The sequence below is a fragment of the Chelonoidis abingdonii genome, chromosome 4 (genome assembly GCF_003597395.2).
Source record: "Chelonoidis abingdonii isolate Lonesome George chromosome 4, CheloAbing_2.0, whole genome shotgun sequence".
In the NCBI taxonomy this organism is placed as follows: Eukaryota; Metazoa; Chordata; order Testudines; family Testudinidae; genus Chelonoidis; species Chelonoidis abingdonii.
In genome coordinates this window covers 112423688-112440044 of record NC_133772.1, presented here as the reverse complement: position 1 = coordinate 112440044, position 16357 = coordinate 112423688, and the positions used below count along the sequence as shown (strand labels likewise).

At 43.8% G+C, this 16357-nt stretch overlaps 2 protein-coding genes across 3 annotated transcripts in view; one reads left to right on the top strand and one right to left on the bottom strand.

Annotated features, from left to right (window-relative positions):
- NOXRED1 (NADP dependent oxidoreductase domain containing 1) overlaps positions 1 to 6473 on the top strand; it is a 22289-nt gene extending 15816 nt beyond the window's left edge. Inside the window, exons 6-7 of the mRNA XM_032801978.2 lie at positions 766 to 988; positions 5606 to 6473. Of these exons, the coding sequence (XP_032657869.2) occupies positions 766 to 988; positions 5606 to 5828 (446 nt within the window). The 3' untranslated portion in view covers positions 5829 to 6473. The remainder of the gene's footprint in view (positions 1 to 765; positions 989 to 5605) is intronic.
- Positions 6474 to 8207: 1734 nt separating this feature from the next.
- Positions 8208 to 16092, bottom strand: SAMD15 (sterile alpha motif domain containing 15). Of its 2 annotated transcripts, XR_004376700.2 has the most exons (4): positions 15928 to 16092; positions 15339 to 15437; positions 14412 to 14524; positions 8208 to 9760 (listed from the first exon to the last, which is right to left on the bottom strand). XR_004376700.2 is itself a non-coding variant. In XM_032801879.2 (3 exons), exons 1-3 carry the CDS (start codon positions 16090 to 16092, stop codon positions 9560 to 9562), a joined length of 465 nt encoding a protein of 154 aa, XP_032657770.1. In that variant the 3' UTR covers positions 8208 to 9559. The 2 variants fall into 2 exon arrangements, 1 of the variants encoding a protein (XP_032657770.1); XM_032801879.2 differs by lacking the exon at positions 14412 to 14524.
- Positions 16093 to 16357: the final 265 nt, after the last annotated feature.

Sequence of the window (16357 nt, the reverse complement as noted above, 5' to 3'; positions counted from 1 at the left end):
ACTGTCAGGGTAGTTAAACACTGGAATAAATTGCCTAGGGAGGTTGTGGAATCTCCATCTCTGGAGATATTTAAGAGTAGGTTAGATAAATGTCTATCAGACAGTATTTGGTCCTGCCATGAGGGCAGAGGACCAAATGTCATAGACAGTATTTGGTCCTGCCATGAGGGCAGAGGACTGGACTCGATGACCTCTCAAGGTCCCTTCCAGTCCTAGAGTCTATGAATCTATAAAACACAGAATTAATATCTAGTGGGGACCAATCCTGCATGGCCAGAGGGATGGAGTAAGTGACCCCCAAAGATCTTTTCCATGTCTGACTTTTCTGATTTTGTTAGAGTTTGCAGGTGCTTCAGTGCCTCACTGTTACAGTCAGGACAATTACTGTGGAGAAGACCTTCTCCCATCTCTTCCATGGTTTCACCTGGATATGGTATTCATCTTAACTTCCTGTCCTAAACTGTTAGCCATCGTTTTCCACCACAGGGACAGCTGCAGATGGAGAGTGGTCCCTTTATACACAGCTTATTTCAGCACAAAGTGCTTTACATGCTAGATGGGTATAAGCTAGTATATTATTATTACTTACTGGATTAGAGCCTCTCCTCCCTGGCCTGTGAATAAGCACACTGCAATGCTGTTGCCACGTCGACCCTTCTCAATAGGGAACAAAAGAGGAAGAGACATTAAAAAATCTCTGCTATTTCCTTCACATCAATATGTGTAGTGGTAACTGACAACATTTGTTCTCTGATTGTTGTGCAGAGAAAATTGCTGTCACTGGCAAGTGGTTGGAGGCCGTTTTCTATGCAGCCCTGAACAGCTGTATGTGGCGGCACCTGCCCCACCAGCGTGCACTGAAGTTACTGAATGACGTATGTTTCCCTGAGCACTGCCCCATCTGTGCAGAGCAAAAGACCTCCTGCCCCCGGTTTTTGTGTGGGAACTTTGTCAACCAAACGTTTGTCTCCTCCCTGACTCAAGAGGAGTAAGTAAAGTGCCAAACTTCAAATGTTTCTACTTGGCCATCCTCCCTGAACCTTTGCCACATCCCAGGATTTGAAGTTAGGAGTCTTCCTATTGCAGAGGAATAATATGGTACATACCCTCCTCACTTCATGTCATGCACCAGTGAGTGCTGGGTCAATTTTCAAAAGTGCCAAAGTCTCATTGATTTTAATGAGACTTGGCTCCCAAGTTCCTAAGTCATTTTTTAAAATGGGACTTTGGCACTTTTGAAAATGTTACCCTGTGTGATAAGGGATGGACAACCCAAAGTCCAATATACTGGCAGTTCTCAAGCAGCCTGAAATCCATCCATTGAATACCTCAGTATCTCAATCTGAGCCCCTAGCCCCTCTACTCTGGTTTTTAGAGATAAGAATTTACGCAGTGGGGATATATAGGACCTATTCCAGTTGTGCAGCTTGGTGTAAAACAACAGAACACAGGAATCTCCATACTGGACAGCCCAGACTAGTGGGCCTTCTAGTCCACTATCTTGTCTTTGACAGTGGCCAATACCAAATACCTGAGAGAGAGTTCAAGAATAGTCTCAATTTTTCACTATGAGTTATCTGTCCATAGGGAAAGTTTCTTTCTAACCTCTCATTCAGTGCTTGGGATCTGCTCTGAAGCAGGCAGGCTTATATCCCTTCCTTTAAATAAATAAATGAGAGAGAGAGAAAGAGAGGGGGAAAAAAACATCTAATGTATCTGGGGCTGTTCTTAGCCATCTAAATGTCCAATCCTGTTTTTAATCCTATGATGCTCTTGGCATCAGTGCTATTTTGTGGCAGTGAGTCCTACAGATTAAGTATGCATCATATTAAAAAAAAAATCTTTTTATGGATTTGAAATTTGTGGCCTTCCAATTTCATTAAATGTTGCTTTGTTCATATGTGAGAGGACATGATTCACCATCTCTAGGCTGTTCAATATTTTATATACCTCTATCATGTCCCTTCTTATTGCTCTTGTAGCTAAACCAGACAGTCCCCTTATTATCAATCTCTCTTTACACAAAAATCTGTCCAAGCCTTTCAGTCTTTCATTGCTTATCTTTGAAACTCCTTCTATTTCAGCTATATTTTCTCCTTTAGATGGAGAGACCAGAACTGAACAGAGTATTCTGGGTGAGGGCGTATCATTGATTTATTACAATGTCGTTATAAAACTGGCATTAAATATTGTCAACATTATTTTCCATTCCATTATTTACGCAAACTAACATTGTTTGCACTTTGGCCACTGCACATACAGCAGAAATGTTTTTCCTGAGTGGTTACAGATAGTTTAGAACCCAGCAACTTTGAGTAGTTCATATTACTCTTTCCCGTGTACATTATCTTGCATTTGTCAACACTGGATTTCCTCTGCCATAATGTTACTGTTCACTCAGCTTTGCAAGGTCCTTCTGAAATTACTGAGTCATTTCTAATGTTGACTAACCAAAATAATTTCATGTCATTTGCAAATGTTGCCAGCTTGCTGTTTGTTCCTCTTACAGATCACTGATAAATATACTAAGTACTGGCTCCAGCATGGAAACTTGAGACATCCTATTTTTGGCATGGTGAAAATTAATCATATATTTGTACTCTGTTTCCTGCCTCTTCACCACTCTCTGATCCATGACAGAATCTTTCCCTATGATTCTAATTTACAGTGACTTCATTGAAGGGTTTTGGAAGCGCAAATGATTTGTTAGCCGTCATCCATATCTACAGTTTTGTTGATACATTCAAAGAACTTTAGAAAAGCATGATTTTTCTTTACAGAAGTTGTGCTGGTTAGTCCTAACATATCATGTTAATTTAGGTCTTTTACAGTTCTCTTTTTAACTGTCATTTAAACCAATTTATCTGGTACTGAAGTGTGGTTCATTTGTCCGTAATTCCTAAGATCCCCCAGGATAGGTACATAATTTCTACTCTGTCTAGTAGCTCCTGCTGCTGGCCTTGCACTCTCACTCCTTCTCCTGATCCATTCCCTATCCTCAGCAAAACTTTTTGTTTTAATGTTTCCCCCACTTCTTGTTAAAGAACCACCACCTAGACTAGCAGTCTGGAGAATATTGTCCCACCCTGTGTGGACCCTCATGACTACAGCCTGCCAATGCCACCATATAGTTATCATTGGGTTTTGAATGAAAATGATGAACAATGTTCCTTTATCCTTTTCAAGCAGCCAGACTCACGTTAGAGAAGAGAATGGGATGTCAGGAGACCTAGGTTCATTTTTTCTGTCTGTCACAGACTTCCTATATGAACTTAGGATGTCACTTCCTTTCTCTGTCTCAGTTTCCCATCTGTAAAAAGAAGTTAATCCTCACCTAGTTCATGGGGGGAGGAGGGTGTGAGGCTTTATTTATTTGTAAAGTGCTTTGTGGTCCTCCAGACAATGCTATACAGATGGAAAGCTTTGCCACTGCCCCCTTGTATGGCTTTAATCTTGTGGAGCTTCTGGCCTGCTCCTGCCAGATTTGCACCAATTTTGTTTTTTTTGTTTAAAACATTTAAGTTAAATTTAATGTTGGTGGAAGTTGCTAAATGAACAGACCCAGAGTCTGAGAACTGTTTTTTACTCCCCCGGAGCAGATGCAGTGGCAAGGCTAGTTTCCTTCTCACTCCCAGTGTGCCTTTGAGGGACAAGTACTAGGAGGGAGAGGGGAGTTCAGTCTCCAGGGCCCACTCAGTGCTTCACCTCTCTGCGGAGACTGCCAAAAAGGGGGCCAATTTGTTGGGTGTTTTTTCTTATGTGGTCACCTGTCCAGAACAAACAGGGTACCATCTGGTTACGGGCAGCCCTCTTTATCATCTTGATAGTGGATGGATGCAGTTGATATCTCCAGATCATGTTGCCACGATAGGGTGGCTACATCACTTACCTGACATCTGATTGTTTGTGCCGTCAAAAGCCACATGCCAGAAGATCTGTCCACTAAGAACCAATTTGAGATCCCAGCACATTTCATATAGGACACTGACCAGTTGTTGGATGGTGTGCTACTTCCTAGTGGTACCCACACTTCTGAGGCACCTCTCTATCACCTGCCCTTAGTCAGTGTGAGGAAGCCATAGGCCAGTCCTCCAACTCCATGGGCAATGCACATACTTCCCTCTAGGCCTCACAGGCCCCACTGTCACTCTGCAGGTTAGTGATTGGGACACACCAGCCCTCAAGCCCTCGGAATGTTTCCCCGGAGTGTCAATCCCCTGTTTCACTGGACACTTGCAGCATTTACAGATTGGCTGCTTCCAAAGAAACAGTACAACCCAGCTTATCAGTTCCACCTCAGATCATGGCTCTGCTTAACATGCAGCATTTGTACTTGATTTCACTATATGCAAATCTCACTTTATTTAACAAAACAGAGATTCAAGTAATAACAAGTAGCAATATTGAAAACAAATGGTTACATATAAAATAAAATTTTAACATGCATTCTAGAGATAATTAGCAAGATATTCTCATGTCTTGTAGAATGTTGCTTGTTGCTCACCCAAAAATCCTTCTCACAGTGCTTTACAGCTAGGCTGGCTGTGACCCCCCTTTTCATAAGATAAAAATGCTGTTAGCATGCCTTCTACATGAAGAAACCTGTGTGTCTCTTTGCTCCCACAAGAGATATCAGTCTCATGCTTTGTCTTCATTCATAAACAGGACATCATTGTTTTTTCCTATAGGTTTTTTTTCGTTTCTCGCTCTCTTATGTGACAGGTGGCTCAGTATGGCCGGACAGAGAGAGAAACATCTCTGACATGTTCCTTCTAGGCAGGAGATAATAGGTTTCTCACCTCCTGGTGACCTGCCTTAACTCCCAAACCTGACTAACATAATTTTCAGTATAGATACATAACTCCTTAAATATTGTCTGTACACACATTTCACAATCATTATGTTGACCAGTGGGCTACTGGCTCTTGGTAGAGACCTCGTATGCCATCCTTTGGTGAACCCTTTTTTTCTATTATGCAGTTATCCACTCCAAGGAACCCTTGTAAAACCTTGTATACTCCTGTGCCCTCCGTCAGCGGGTGCCAAGAAATCCCTGGGTCACATGTGATAATGCTTTTGGTCACCACCAGTGAAGGCTTGATTTGAACTGAGTACAGAGAACTCATTACCAATTCTTGAGCCATTCCTCCCTACTAATTCTGTTTTCTGCATCGTTGTTTGATTAGTTGTAATGCAGTATCATCCAGAGACCCCTATCAGGATCAGGGCCGCATTGTGATGGACATAATACAAACATATATAGAGATAGCCAGAGGATCATGCTGGAGTGGACTGTTCTTATGGATAGTGGAAGATCCAATGGCAAGGCACTGACACTCTTGCTTTGGGGCTGATCTGATGGATATGTTTATGGGTATGAAGTAGGCCCATTAAGTCCAGTTTGTGCAAAATCATCCCATTAATACTACAGTGAGTTTTGCTCATTGTGGGCAATTTGTCCAAAGAATATAAGGTTCTGAATCCTGTTGCTTTCTCAATGGGCTAAGACAGAGGACTTAGACCAAAGAAAGCCATCTTGTTAAATCACAGGTATGGAACTGATAGCTCTTGCCCATAAATAATACAGCCTGTTTTCTCTTCCCAGCACCTTCCCCTGGTTTGACCTGACAACTGTACAAATGAAGGGGTCTCCTTTCAGTCAGCTCCTAGCAAGGAGTGTTCTTCTCCAGAACCATCTTACTTTGTTGTACTGTACCTCCTTTGGAGTTTTGCTTGCAAAGAGTGGAGGGATGGCCAGCAGTGGCCTCTGGGAGCAGAATGTCTTCTCTTTCTGCCGCAGCAGATCCCAGTATGGTGCTGGATCATAAGTCAATGTCCACCCACAACTGCTATTGATGTGACTTGGAAAGAAGACCCAGGGGATGTTCCTAACACTGATTCTGAAGCTTCATACAGTATAACCACAGTGTGATTCCAAACCTCCAGGGATAGAACTGCTTTGCTAAAGTTTAATGCTGAAGAGAACTGTGGCAGAGATTAAGACCCCTTTCCTACCAGTTCCCATTGTAGGATCCATATGGCTGTGTGTGGTAGAGGAATGTACCGTGAGGACTTTGTCCTGCAGTGGAAAGGAAAAAGCTGGAATGGCATGTAAACCTTTACCTGATCATCACCCACAGCACAAACCAACTGTAAAGTAGTAGGCAAATTAAACAGTGAAAACAAATAGCATTCCTGACTCATAATTCTGACGTACCGGCAAGCTGCCCAACTTGTATCCATTGTAATGGGGCAAGGCCAGATGGCTATAGAAAAGTAGTGGGAGACAGATATATTAGCTCCAGGCTAAACAAATCCCTGTTACTAGGATAAATAAATAGCAGCTGCTCCAGGTCAATTAAGACACCTGGGGCCAATTAAGATCTTTCCAGAAGTCAGGGAAGATAGCTAGTTGGTTTGGGACACCTGAAGCCAATTAGGGGCTGGCTGAAACTAGCTAAAAGCCTCCCATTCAATAAGTTAGGCACGTATGTCAGGAGCTGTAGGAGGAAGAAAGCATTACAAATCCATATCAAGTGCAAGGAAGGAGGTCCTGAGATAATGGGGAAGGAGATATTGAGCGGGGGCTGCTGTGGGGAAGTAGGCCAGGGAATTGTACACGTTCTATTTCCAAAAAGTCAGCTACCATAGCTGCTACTACAGTAACTCTTCACTTAAAGTCATTCCAGTTAATGTTGTTACATTGCTGATTAGGGAATATACTCGTTTAAAGTTGTGTAATGCTCCCTGTTAACATCACAGATGCCTGCTTTGTCCGCTGCTTGCAGGAACAGCAGCCCGTTGCAGCAAGCTGTTGGGGGCTTGGAACCAGGGTGAACTGGCAGCCCCCTATCAGCTCCCCTAAGTTTCCTGTGCAGCAGCTGCCTGCAGTTCAGGTGTGTCCCTCCCCCCACTCCCATGTGCTACTCCTGCCCTCTGTCTTGGAGCTGCTCCCTGAGACTCTTGCTTGCTATGCAGGGGGGAGGGAAGAAAGAGGGAGGCTAATGTCAGGGTGTCCCCCTGCACCCTGCTTACCCCATCTTCCATTGAGCAGTGGGGACAGACCAGGACTCAGGAGGGAGGGAGCTTGCAGTAGCTGCCTATCAGCAAGCTGATCTAATTAACAAAGCAGTGTACTTAAGGGAAAATGCACATATCTCCCTCCATTCCTGCTGCCTTGTGTAGAGAGAGTTAACCCTTGAGGGCTCAGCCAATTGCTAGTTCATCATTTAGCAGTAAAGGAAATATCCCGCCCTCTGATTCCTCCACCTCATCCAAGCTTCACAATCATCATCACTGTGTACCAGTATTGTTTGTTTAAAACTTAGTGTGCGCGTGTGTGTATGTATGTGTGTGTGTGTATGTATATGTGTGTGTGTGTGTGTATATATATATATATATATATATATATAAAAAAAAATAAAATGTCTTTTGTCTGGTGAAAAAATTTCCCTGGAACCTAACCCCCTCATTTACATTCATTCTTATGGAGAAACTGGATTCGCTTAACATCGTTTCGCTTAAAATTGCATTTTTCAGGTACATAACTACAACGTTAAGTGAGGAGTTACTGTATTAGGGTCCCTGGGTTGGAGTCCGGAGTAGAGCACAGGCCTGGGCTCCCCCTTCCCCTTCCCGATTAATCACTGAGACTGGGAGACAACAGAGACTGTGTGAGGAGCAGTTGCTCCTCCTCACCTCCCTTGCTGGCTTATGATAAAAATGGCTCAGTAGGCTGTGTTCCTTGCCTCTAGAGAGAGAAGGGCTACGTGAGGGGTCACAGTGAGACTCTGAGGCTAGCGAAATCTGCCAGGAAGCACCGGACCCCCTGAGACAAAGACAGAGCTTTGTCACATCATCTGCAGTCTTGCTTACCTTGTGGCCACATAAAGGTCTTGGTAACACCCTCACAGAACATGAGTTGGCTACTGCTAAAATATTTAGGGTCTCCCACTTTTACATGTGGTAGCTCTGAGTCTTCTCTCTGGAAAGGGTCACTGTTCAACAAAGTACTGGAGTCAGTGAGCCAACAAGCATGGCTGCTACTGAACAGTCCTGGAACCTAACAGTGATGACTATCTGTCCCAGAGCGAGATAACGAAAAAGTGGGAATTTGCGCTGCTTGCTCTTTAAATGTTTAGAGTAACACTGCAGATTCCACCAATCAGTGTATGTTTTTGTTTATTTCTAAGAGTTTGTTTTGGTTGCCTGGGAAGTTAGCACTCTGCCAGATAACTGCTTTATTTCAATCCAAGCTCACTTATTAAAATGGCATTTTGTCCTAAGACCTCAATTCAGAGTGTTGGGCACATTCGTTTTCTGTAGCATTTTTGACAGGTAAGCAGGAGAGCAGCCTTACAGTGGCTGCAGTCCCACCACATTGGGTTTTGAACTAATAAGATCTCACACACTAAAGAGGATTGTGCCTGTTCAGTATTTGGACTCAGGATCAAGGAAATCCCTGCTGCTGCTGCAGAAAATGGTAGTGATGATTCGGTAGGAAGCATTTTTTCCTTTCAGCCACGATTGAACCATCACTTAATCATAGTGCCAGGAGATGCCTTGCTGCTGACAGTGCCGATGAGACCTAAAAGTGTAGGATGAGATGTAAAACCAAAACCTTAACCATGTAAAAGATTGCATGATACTTCTCTCAATGAGGAAAGGGATTCCTGCATTATATAGTTTGTAAAGCACCTTGAGATCCTTTACAAAATAAGGCACTAGATCATAAGGCAATTATTATATACATCACTTAACTCTTTAAACTTATTTTTGTGTGGAGTAGTGAACAAGGTCAGCTGGATCTGTAATGGCAAAGACTAGAGCAGGGGTAGGCAACCTATGGCACAGGTGCCGAAGGCGGCACGTGAATTGATTTTCAGTGGCACTCACACTGCCCGGGTCCTGGCCACCAGTCCAAGAGGCTCTGCATTTTAATTTAATTTAAATGAAGCTTCTTAAATATTTTAAAAACTTTATTTACTTTACATACAACAATAGTTTAGTTATATATTTATAGACTTATAGAAAGAGACCTTCTAAAAATGTTAAAATGTATTACCGGCACGCAAAACCTTAAATTAGAGTGAATAAATGAAGACTCGGCACACCACTTCTGAAAGGTTGCCGACCCCTGGACCAGAGTTTGGGCGAAAGCCTTATAATCTATCACCTGAGCTTGAGGAAAGCAGATGTCAATGAAAGGTGATTAAGATTTATCTATGGTCTTGGTGATAACATGTGAAGTAGCAGCAGTTGACAGGTATTCAGACATGACTGAACCACACAGAGCTCCTGCAATATGGAAAAAAGGGAACCTTTAAGATAATGTAACCGAACTAAGGAGTTCAGCACCTGGCAAATAACCCAGAGGGGTTTCTTTAGGAGTAGAAGTTTAAATGGCAAGCGTGTTCAAGGGAGGGACTGTGCATGGCTGAGCATACTGTCAGCACTAAACAAATCACAGTATCGATGTGCCTTTCTTTAATCCGGAGGATGGAATTGTAACTTCTTGAACAAAGAAGGTGAGGGCGTCTGCTTCCACATGTGAAGCTTTTTACAAAGGTAGAATTGTAGCATATGGCTCTAAACCTGCTTCTTGGACAAACTGAGAGAAGGTGAGGGCATCAGCTTTTGCACCAGCTGGGGCTTTGTGCTCTAGAAACAAGCCCAGGTTGTCCCTGTAAGGGAGGGCAATGCTTCTGCTCCAGAGAGGCTCCTCAATCCCCAGCAGCTCTCGCACATGCCATGAAATCTCCTGAAATGCAAGAGGAAACATAAGGGAGCCTATTCTTAGTGTGGTGGCTACATTGATAGAGCTCTGTAGTGTAGAGCTGCACAGAAAAGAACTCCTGCAGTTTCTCTTTTCAGAACGTTTTCCTTTCCATAAGGTAGGAGCTGGAGACTGATCCAGCAAGATGAGTCCAATGTGCAGTTATGATTAGAAAAAAGATTATGTAAAAACAGCACATTCTGATTACTTCAGGGATTTAGTATGTGATGGAGTCACAGCTGCTGCCTTTATTGCCCCAAACAGGTTTGTTTTGGGTTTTTTTTTTTACTACTATTAGCACTTGCAGAGCAAACACAGCTATGGGTGAGTGAGCGGGATTCTTTCTTCTCTGCCTACTACAGCATCATCAACACTGTCTGCTAAATTACGTCTGTAGAACTTTTATTACTGATGACAATATCAGAGGCAGAAAGGCCCAGTTGGATCAGCAGTGGCACTGCTCACTAGAAAAATTATCTGACTTGTAGTCTGAGCTAGCTGGACCTGGAACCTTCAGTGGGAGGAGCCTGACTATAATTTTTAATATAGTTACTTTTCAGAATATAAATCTTGTCTTTTAAAACCTTGATCAATTCACCTTTCATGTCTCTAATCAGTTTTACTATTTGCTAAACCACATCCCATCGTGCAGTTTCAAGTGGGAGGCTATTAGGGTCTTCTAACTGGTACTCTGGGTGCCTTTGATATGATTTAAAATAACAATACAACTAGAACAAAACCAGCAGCAACCTGGAGAAACTCCAGCAACCCTCCCAGCCCTAATACAATCCCTTCAACAGGACTTTTCCACCAACACTCCCCTCCTTGTAAACTGTAAAAGGTTTGAACAGTAAGGTCATACAGCTCAACTGGTGCCCTCATAATCACTTCTAGCAAGTAGCCGGGTTTTGGTTACATACAGGCTTGCTGTGGTGCCTGAGCATCATATACACAGGAGTATAGCCTCACTGCAGCATCAATCAGAAATTGGGTTAGGTTCAGGACTCTCACTGAAAAACCTACATGGGCCAGATTCTGCTCTTGGCTATACCAGCACCACTCCTTTGTACTCAGTGGAGTAATTTTCAATCTGTAACAGTATAGCTAAAAGCTGAATCTATGTGTCTTCAGTAATAACAAAGGAAACCAGGAAGATAATGGCCAAGGGTGAGGTTCTCAAAAATGCCTAAATTCCACTCTCAGTCTGTGGGACACAGGTTCCCAACTCAAGTAGATGCTTTTAAAAATACTACCCCAAGTTCATTTTGCTCTGACTGTACATTAGAACTAAAGGGTTAGAACTGTTCAGCCAGTCAAGAGTTAAGATTGACCCAAATGCTTGGTGCTTTACAGCATAAAGAACACAATGTTCAAATTCCTGCCATGGTGCATAAAGATTTTATCTCTTGTTGCTTGTGAGTTGCAAACAGTTTGAATTTCCAGCTCCTGCTGTGTGATGGAGGCAACCGTAGATAATGAAGATATGAAACAAAATTGTTATGGCTCTGCAAAAGCAGCCTATGGCCCATTTGAAGTTCAGTACCCTCTAGCTCACGATGCAGCCAGCCAGCTCTTTTTATGTGATGAAGACAGTGTACACATGCAGTCAAAGAATAAGAATCATGCCTAGTGGATTTAAAGTCCTTTTCAAACAATCCGCACAGCCTCACTATGAGTTTGGGAAAGGATTTTACCCATTTTTTAGGTGGGTAACTGATGTTAAGAGAGGTTGTAGCCCAAATTTTCAAACTTGGATGTTTAAAGTTAAGCATCTAAATCAGTTACATGATTTTCAGAGGTGCTGAATGATTTAAACAGCTGCAGCTCACAATGAGCACATAAGTGACCTGGGTTCCACATGTGCCTAACAATATGGACTTAAATGTTTAAATACCCACTTTTGAAAAATTTGGGTTAAGAAACTTGTTCAAGGTTACACAGTCAGTGGCAGAGCCAGAACTCACAGGATCCAGGCTCGCTGTCCTGTTTTCTATTCACTTGATTATGTAAAAACCTCAGTTAAGACCCCTGAAAAGGAAGACAGCTAGGGGGTCAGTTTTACTTAAGTAATGGGAATGGGGTGACTTAGCAATCAAGTTGCAAACCCTGAGAAGATAATAAGGTGACAAATGACAGTCAGCATGGATTTGTTAAGAACAAATCATGTCAAACCAACCTAATAGCCTTCTTTGACAGTTCACAAGCCTTGTGAATACGGGGGAAGCGGTAGATGTGGTATATCTTGATTTTAGTAAGGCTTTTGATAGTGTCTCGCATGACCTTCTCATAAACAAACTAGGGAAATACAACCTAAATGGAGATACAATAAGGTGGGTGCATAACTGGTTGGAAAACCATTCCCAGAGAGTAGTTATCAGTGGCTCACAGTCAAGCTAGAGGGGCATATAAAGTGGGGTCCTGCAAGGATCAGTTCTGGGTTCTATTCAATATCTTCATCGATGATTTAGATAATAGCATAGAGGGTACACTTATATAGTTTGCAGATGATACCAAGCTGGGAGGGGCTGCAAGTACTTTAAGGGATAGGATTAAAATTCAAAATGACCTGGACAACTGGAGAAATGGTCTGAAATAAATAGGATTAAATTCAATAAGGACAAATGCAGAGTACTCCACTTAGGAAGGAACAATAAGTTGCACACGTACAAAATCGGAAATGATTGCCCAGGAAGGAGTACTGCAGAAAGGGATCTGGGGGTCCTAGTGGATCACAACCTAAATATGAGTCAACAGTGTAACACTGTTGCATAAAAAGCAAACGTCATTCTGGGCTGTATTAGCAGGAGTGTTATAAGAAAGTCAGTAGAAGTAATTCTTCTGCTCTACTCCACACTGATTAGGCCTCAACTGGAGTATTGTGTCCGGTTCTGGGTGCCACATTTCAGCAAAGATGTGGACAAACTGGAGAAAGTCCAGAGAAGAGCAACAAAAATGATTAAAGATCTAGAAAACATGACCTATGAGGGACCTATTGGCTGTGTTTCTTCTGGAGAAGAGAAGACTTAGAAGGGATATGATAACAGTTTTGAAGTACATAAAAGGTTGTTACAAGGAAGAGGGAGACAAATTATTCTCCTTAACCTCTGAGGCTAGGACAAGAAGCAACGGGCTTAAATTGCAGCAAGGGGGGTTTAGGTTGGACATTGGGAAAAACTTCCTACTGTCAGGGTGGTTAAGCACTGAAATAAATTCCCCAGGGAGATCGTGGCATCACCATCACTGGAGATTTTTAAAAGTGGTTAGACAAACACCTGTAGGGATGGTCTAGATAATACTTAGTCCTGCCATGAGTGCAGGGGACTGGACTAGATGACCACTTGAGGTCCCTTCCAGTCCTATGATTCTATGTGTGTCTTAAAAAAAACTTATTCTGTTAAAGACTCTGCTGGTTTAGGTAATGTATTTTGGTTGGGCATACAGAAAACATAGTCACATTCAATTATAGCTAATGTTTTACCAGGTTAACTTTTTACTGCATTTTTCCTGCTGGAGCACTTGAATGTTATTATTTAAGTCAATACTAGTTTCTCAGCCATGGACTGAAAGTGAGGAAAGAAGAGCCTGGTGGTTAAAGTACAAGATAGAGACAGGATATCTCAGACTTGCTACATGACTCTGGGCAACTTCTTTCCTCTCTCACAACCCTATTTCAAAGGTGTGAAATTGAGATAGTAGTTATCAGAATTTCTGAGTTAACTGCACATCTGGACCCCTTGTGGGCTCCTCAGAGGCGCTCCGCATAGGTCTTAGGAATCACCTTTCTTGGGATGAAATCCCATTATTTACTCCCTCCAGACAGGGGTCTTAGGCTCCAGACTCCTGCAATTCATTATCATCTCAGTTGGTCTTACTTTAGTTCAGTTCTGCTCTCTCAGGAGCAATAACGGTCATTCAGTGACCAGCCAGCATTCATAAAACAATGTACCATTTATTCAGAAAAAAAGTGTTTCAGAAAAAGTCAACAAAAACAGCTTATATGCATGCCTGGCTTAGCAAGTGGTCAACTACCTTCTACTTCCACTTCCAGTCCACAGCAGAGCCTGTCTCTCTTGGACACAGTCAACATGCCTGTCAATTCTTGGATAGCATGTGAGTGACCCTCTCTTTAGGCAAGAGTTTATATTTTAAACAGTTTCAAGTCCTTTGTTGGTTTGACCTGGTTCAAAAGGCCTAAAACAATCTGTGTTATTGGGGGGAGGAGGGCACAGAGAGGAGACTGTGAAACTTCAAAAGACTTGTTCCAGTATTGGGGAGTTGAATTTATTTCATCCCCTCCCTGGCCAGAGATTTTGGTTCCTTGTCTGACCCATTTAGCCAGGAATACAATCACGAGCAAGCCCATGAAGATACATAGAACATGAATACAGTAGTGTTTGAATATTCCATGCTTCTGTCAGTTTCCATAGTATTTGTCACAAACAGTATCTCATTAGGGAGGCTGAACATCTTTAAAATCAATTTGCAGTTCTCTGATGCCTTCCATTCAAAACTCTCAAAGTTCTCTTTTGAGTATTATCAGTACACATTCCTACCATTGGGCTGTGCCTACGCACTCTATATAAAGGCAGAAACCTCTAGAAAGGCTCTGACCATTTGGGAGCTATATGGAGCCTACCTTGAACCATGGAACACTTCATGTGAGGCTGGATAAGGTGAAGCCTCTGTTCACCCCCAATGCAGCAAGTAAAAATTCCTTCTGGTCCTTCCTTATTAGCTGATTTGGGGATCCTTTAGATGGGGAATTTTGTACAGTTTTAATTAGTGAAGACTAGTTTGTTGATTTTAAAAAGTGGGATTTTGTAGACCATTTCCCCCCCCCATATACACATATCTTCATTAAGTGGTAGGACAAAGGTGGGAAAAACACTGGAGGTTTGATTGAGCACCCAGAAATGCAGGTGCATATCCAAACTTCCTGACCCTGCTTCTCCACTCTTACATCACTTTTACACTAGTGAATTTCCATTGACTTCAGAAGAATTACACCACACAAAACTGGTGTAATGCAGTGAAGAATCACTATGTCTCCCAAGCTGGGTTGTAATTGTCAAACAAACAAGTGTTTGGGCAAGATTTCTGTTGTTTCCTACTTCGCACACACAGGAAGTACTGCCACTGCAGGCTTTCTTTTTCCTTTGTGGCCCTTCTGCCTCAGGTCCTAGATGGAAACCAGATGGGCATAAAGGCATGGAAATAATTTTTCTTTTAAAATACAACTTTTCAGAACTTCATAAAAGGTTTGGGGTCACGGTTCATCTTGAGTTTTACATAAAGCTTTGGGAAGATTCTTAGTGCAGCCAGAACAGTGTGCAGTGAGAAAAATATTGTTGCATTCTGTGTACCACATCCATCCAAACATCAGGTCTTGGGCAGGTTCTAGTTGTCCTATTGAGCATGAGTGTATTGGGTTTCCTATTATCATTAAGAGAGCTGGAGCAGTGTTACATCTTGATGTAGGCAGAAAACAAACATGAACATGTAGGAGATGGGATGGGAAATTACACTTCTAATGAAGGAAGGCATCTCTGTGTGTGGCACTCACCTTCATGTGGTCAAAGTCTGTTATGCCCATCTGTGGCAGGTTTGAGCAGTTAACGTGGATGAGTTTGCGGCCAGTGATGCAGTTAGTTGTAAAGCACTCCTGGCAGGAAAATCAGATGGAAACACTATACAGCAGTGAGCAGTACTGTCAACCCCAAGCATTCAAAAACCAACATTAGTCAGCCTCCCCGCTGCCCGATCACGAGACTGGTGTAAAAGCAATGAGATCCTTAAAAATAATGGTTTCCCCCCGGGACCCCCCTTCTGGTTTCTGAACCTGCTGGGGGGCGCTGGCTTCACTCTTCCCAGCTCCCCTCCGCACCGCCAGGGCTAGAAACTTGCCCTGAGTTTTCCAAGAACGCATAGATTCTGGGTGCTCTCGATGCCAGCTTCAGGGGCGCTGCCAGGCCGCAAGGCAGAGCAAGGGAAGCGGGAATTTCTCTCCAGCGAGGGCCCGCGGTTGCGCAGCCCGGTAGCGCCAAGCGATGGCGCTGCGAGTGGGGTTAGTAAGAGTCCGAGCTCCCAGCTGGCCGCGCAGCGCCCCCCCCCGCCCCGGCTCACGGCGCCGCCCTCCTTGCCCCGCACCTCACCTCGTACTGAGGGAAGCCCAGCTGCCGAACCCACTCCGCCACCTCCAGGGGGCTCCAGGCGAGGCAGGCCGGGCCAGGCTGGGACTCGGGTTCTTCGGGCCCCTGCTCGGACCTGGCCCCACGCCCTGGTCCCCCGAACCCCTCCTCCTCCGGGATCTGCTCCATCTTGGGCGGCTACGCCCCGCCATAGAGCCATAGCAACGCGTCGGAACAGTCTCCATGGAGACCTCCACTTCCGGGCGTCTGGCAGCTATTTCCTTCCCCGCCGGGCCCGGGCCCTTGTGTTACTGCAGCACAGCCGTGCCGAGCAGCCCGCTCCTGCCACTGGGCATGCGCCGTGGAACTGTTCTAGGGTAGGCCCGGGCCGGGGGGCGATAGGCGCGCGGCGCCCAGGTGGTCTGCCCTCGGCTCTTTCCGCCCAGGCTCGGCT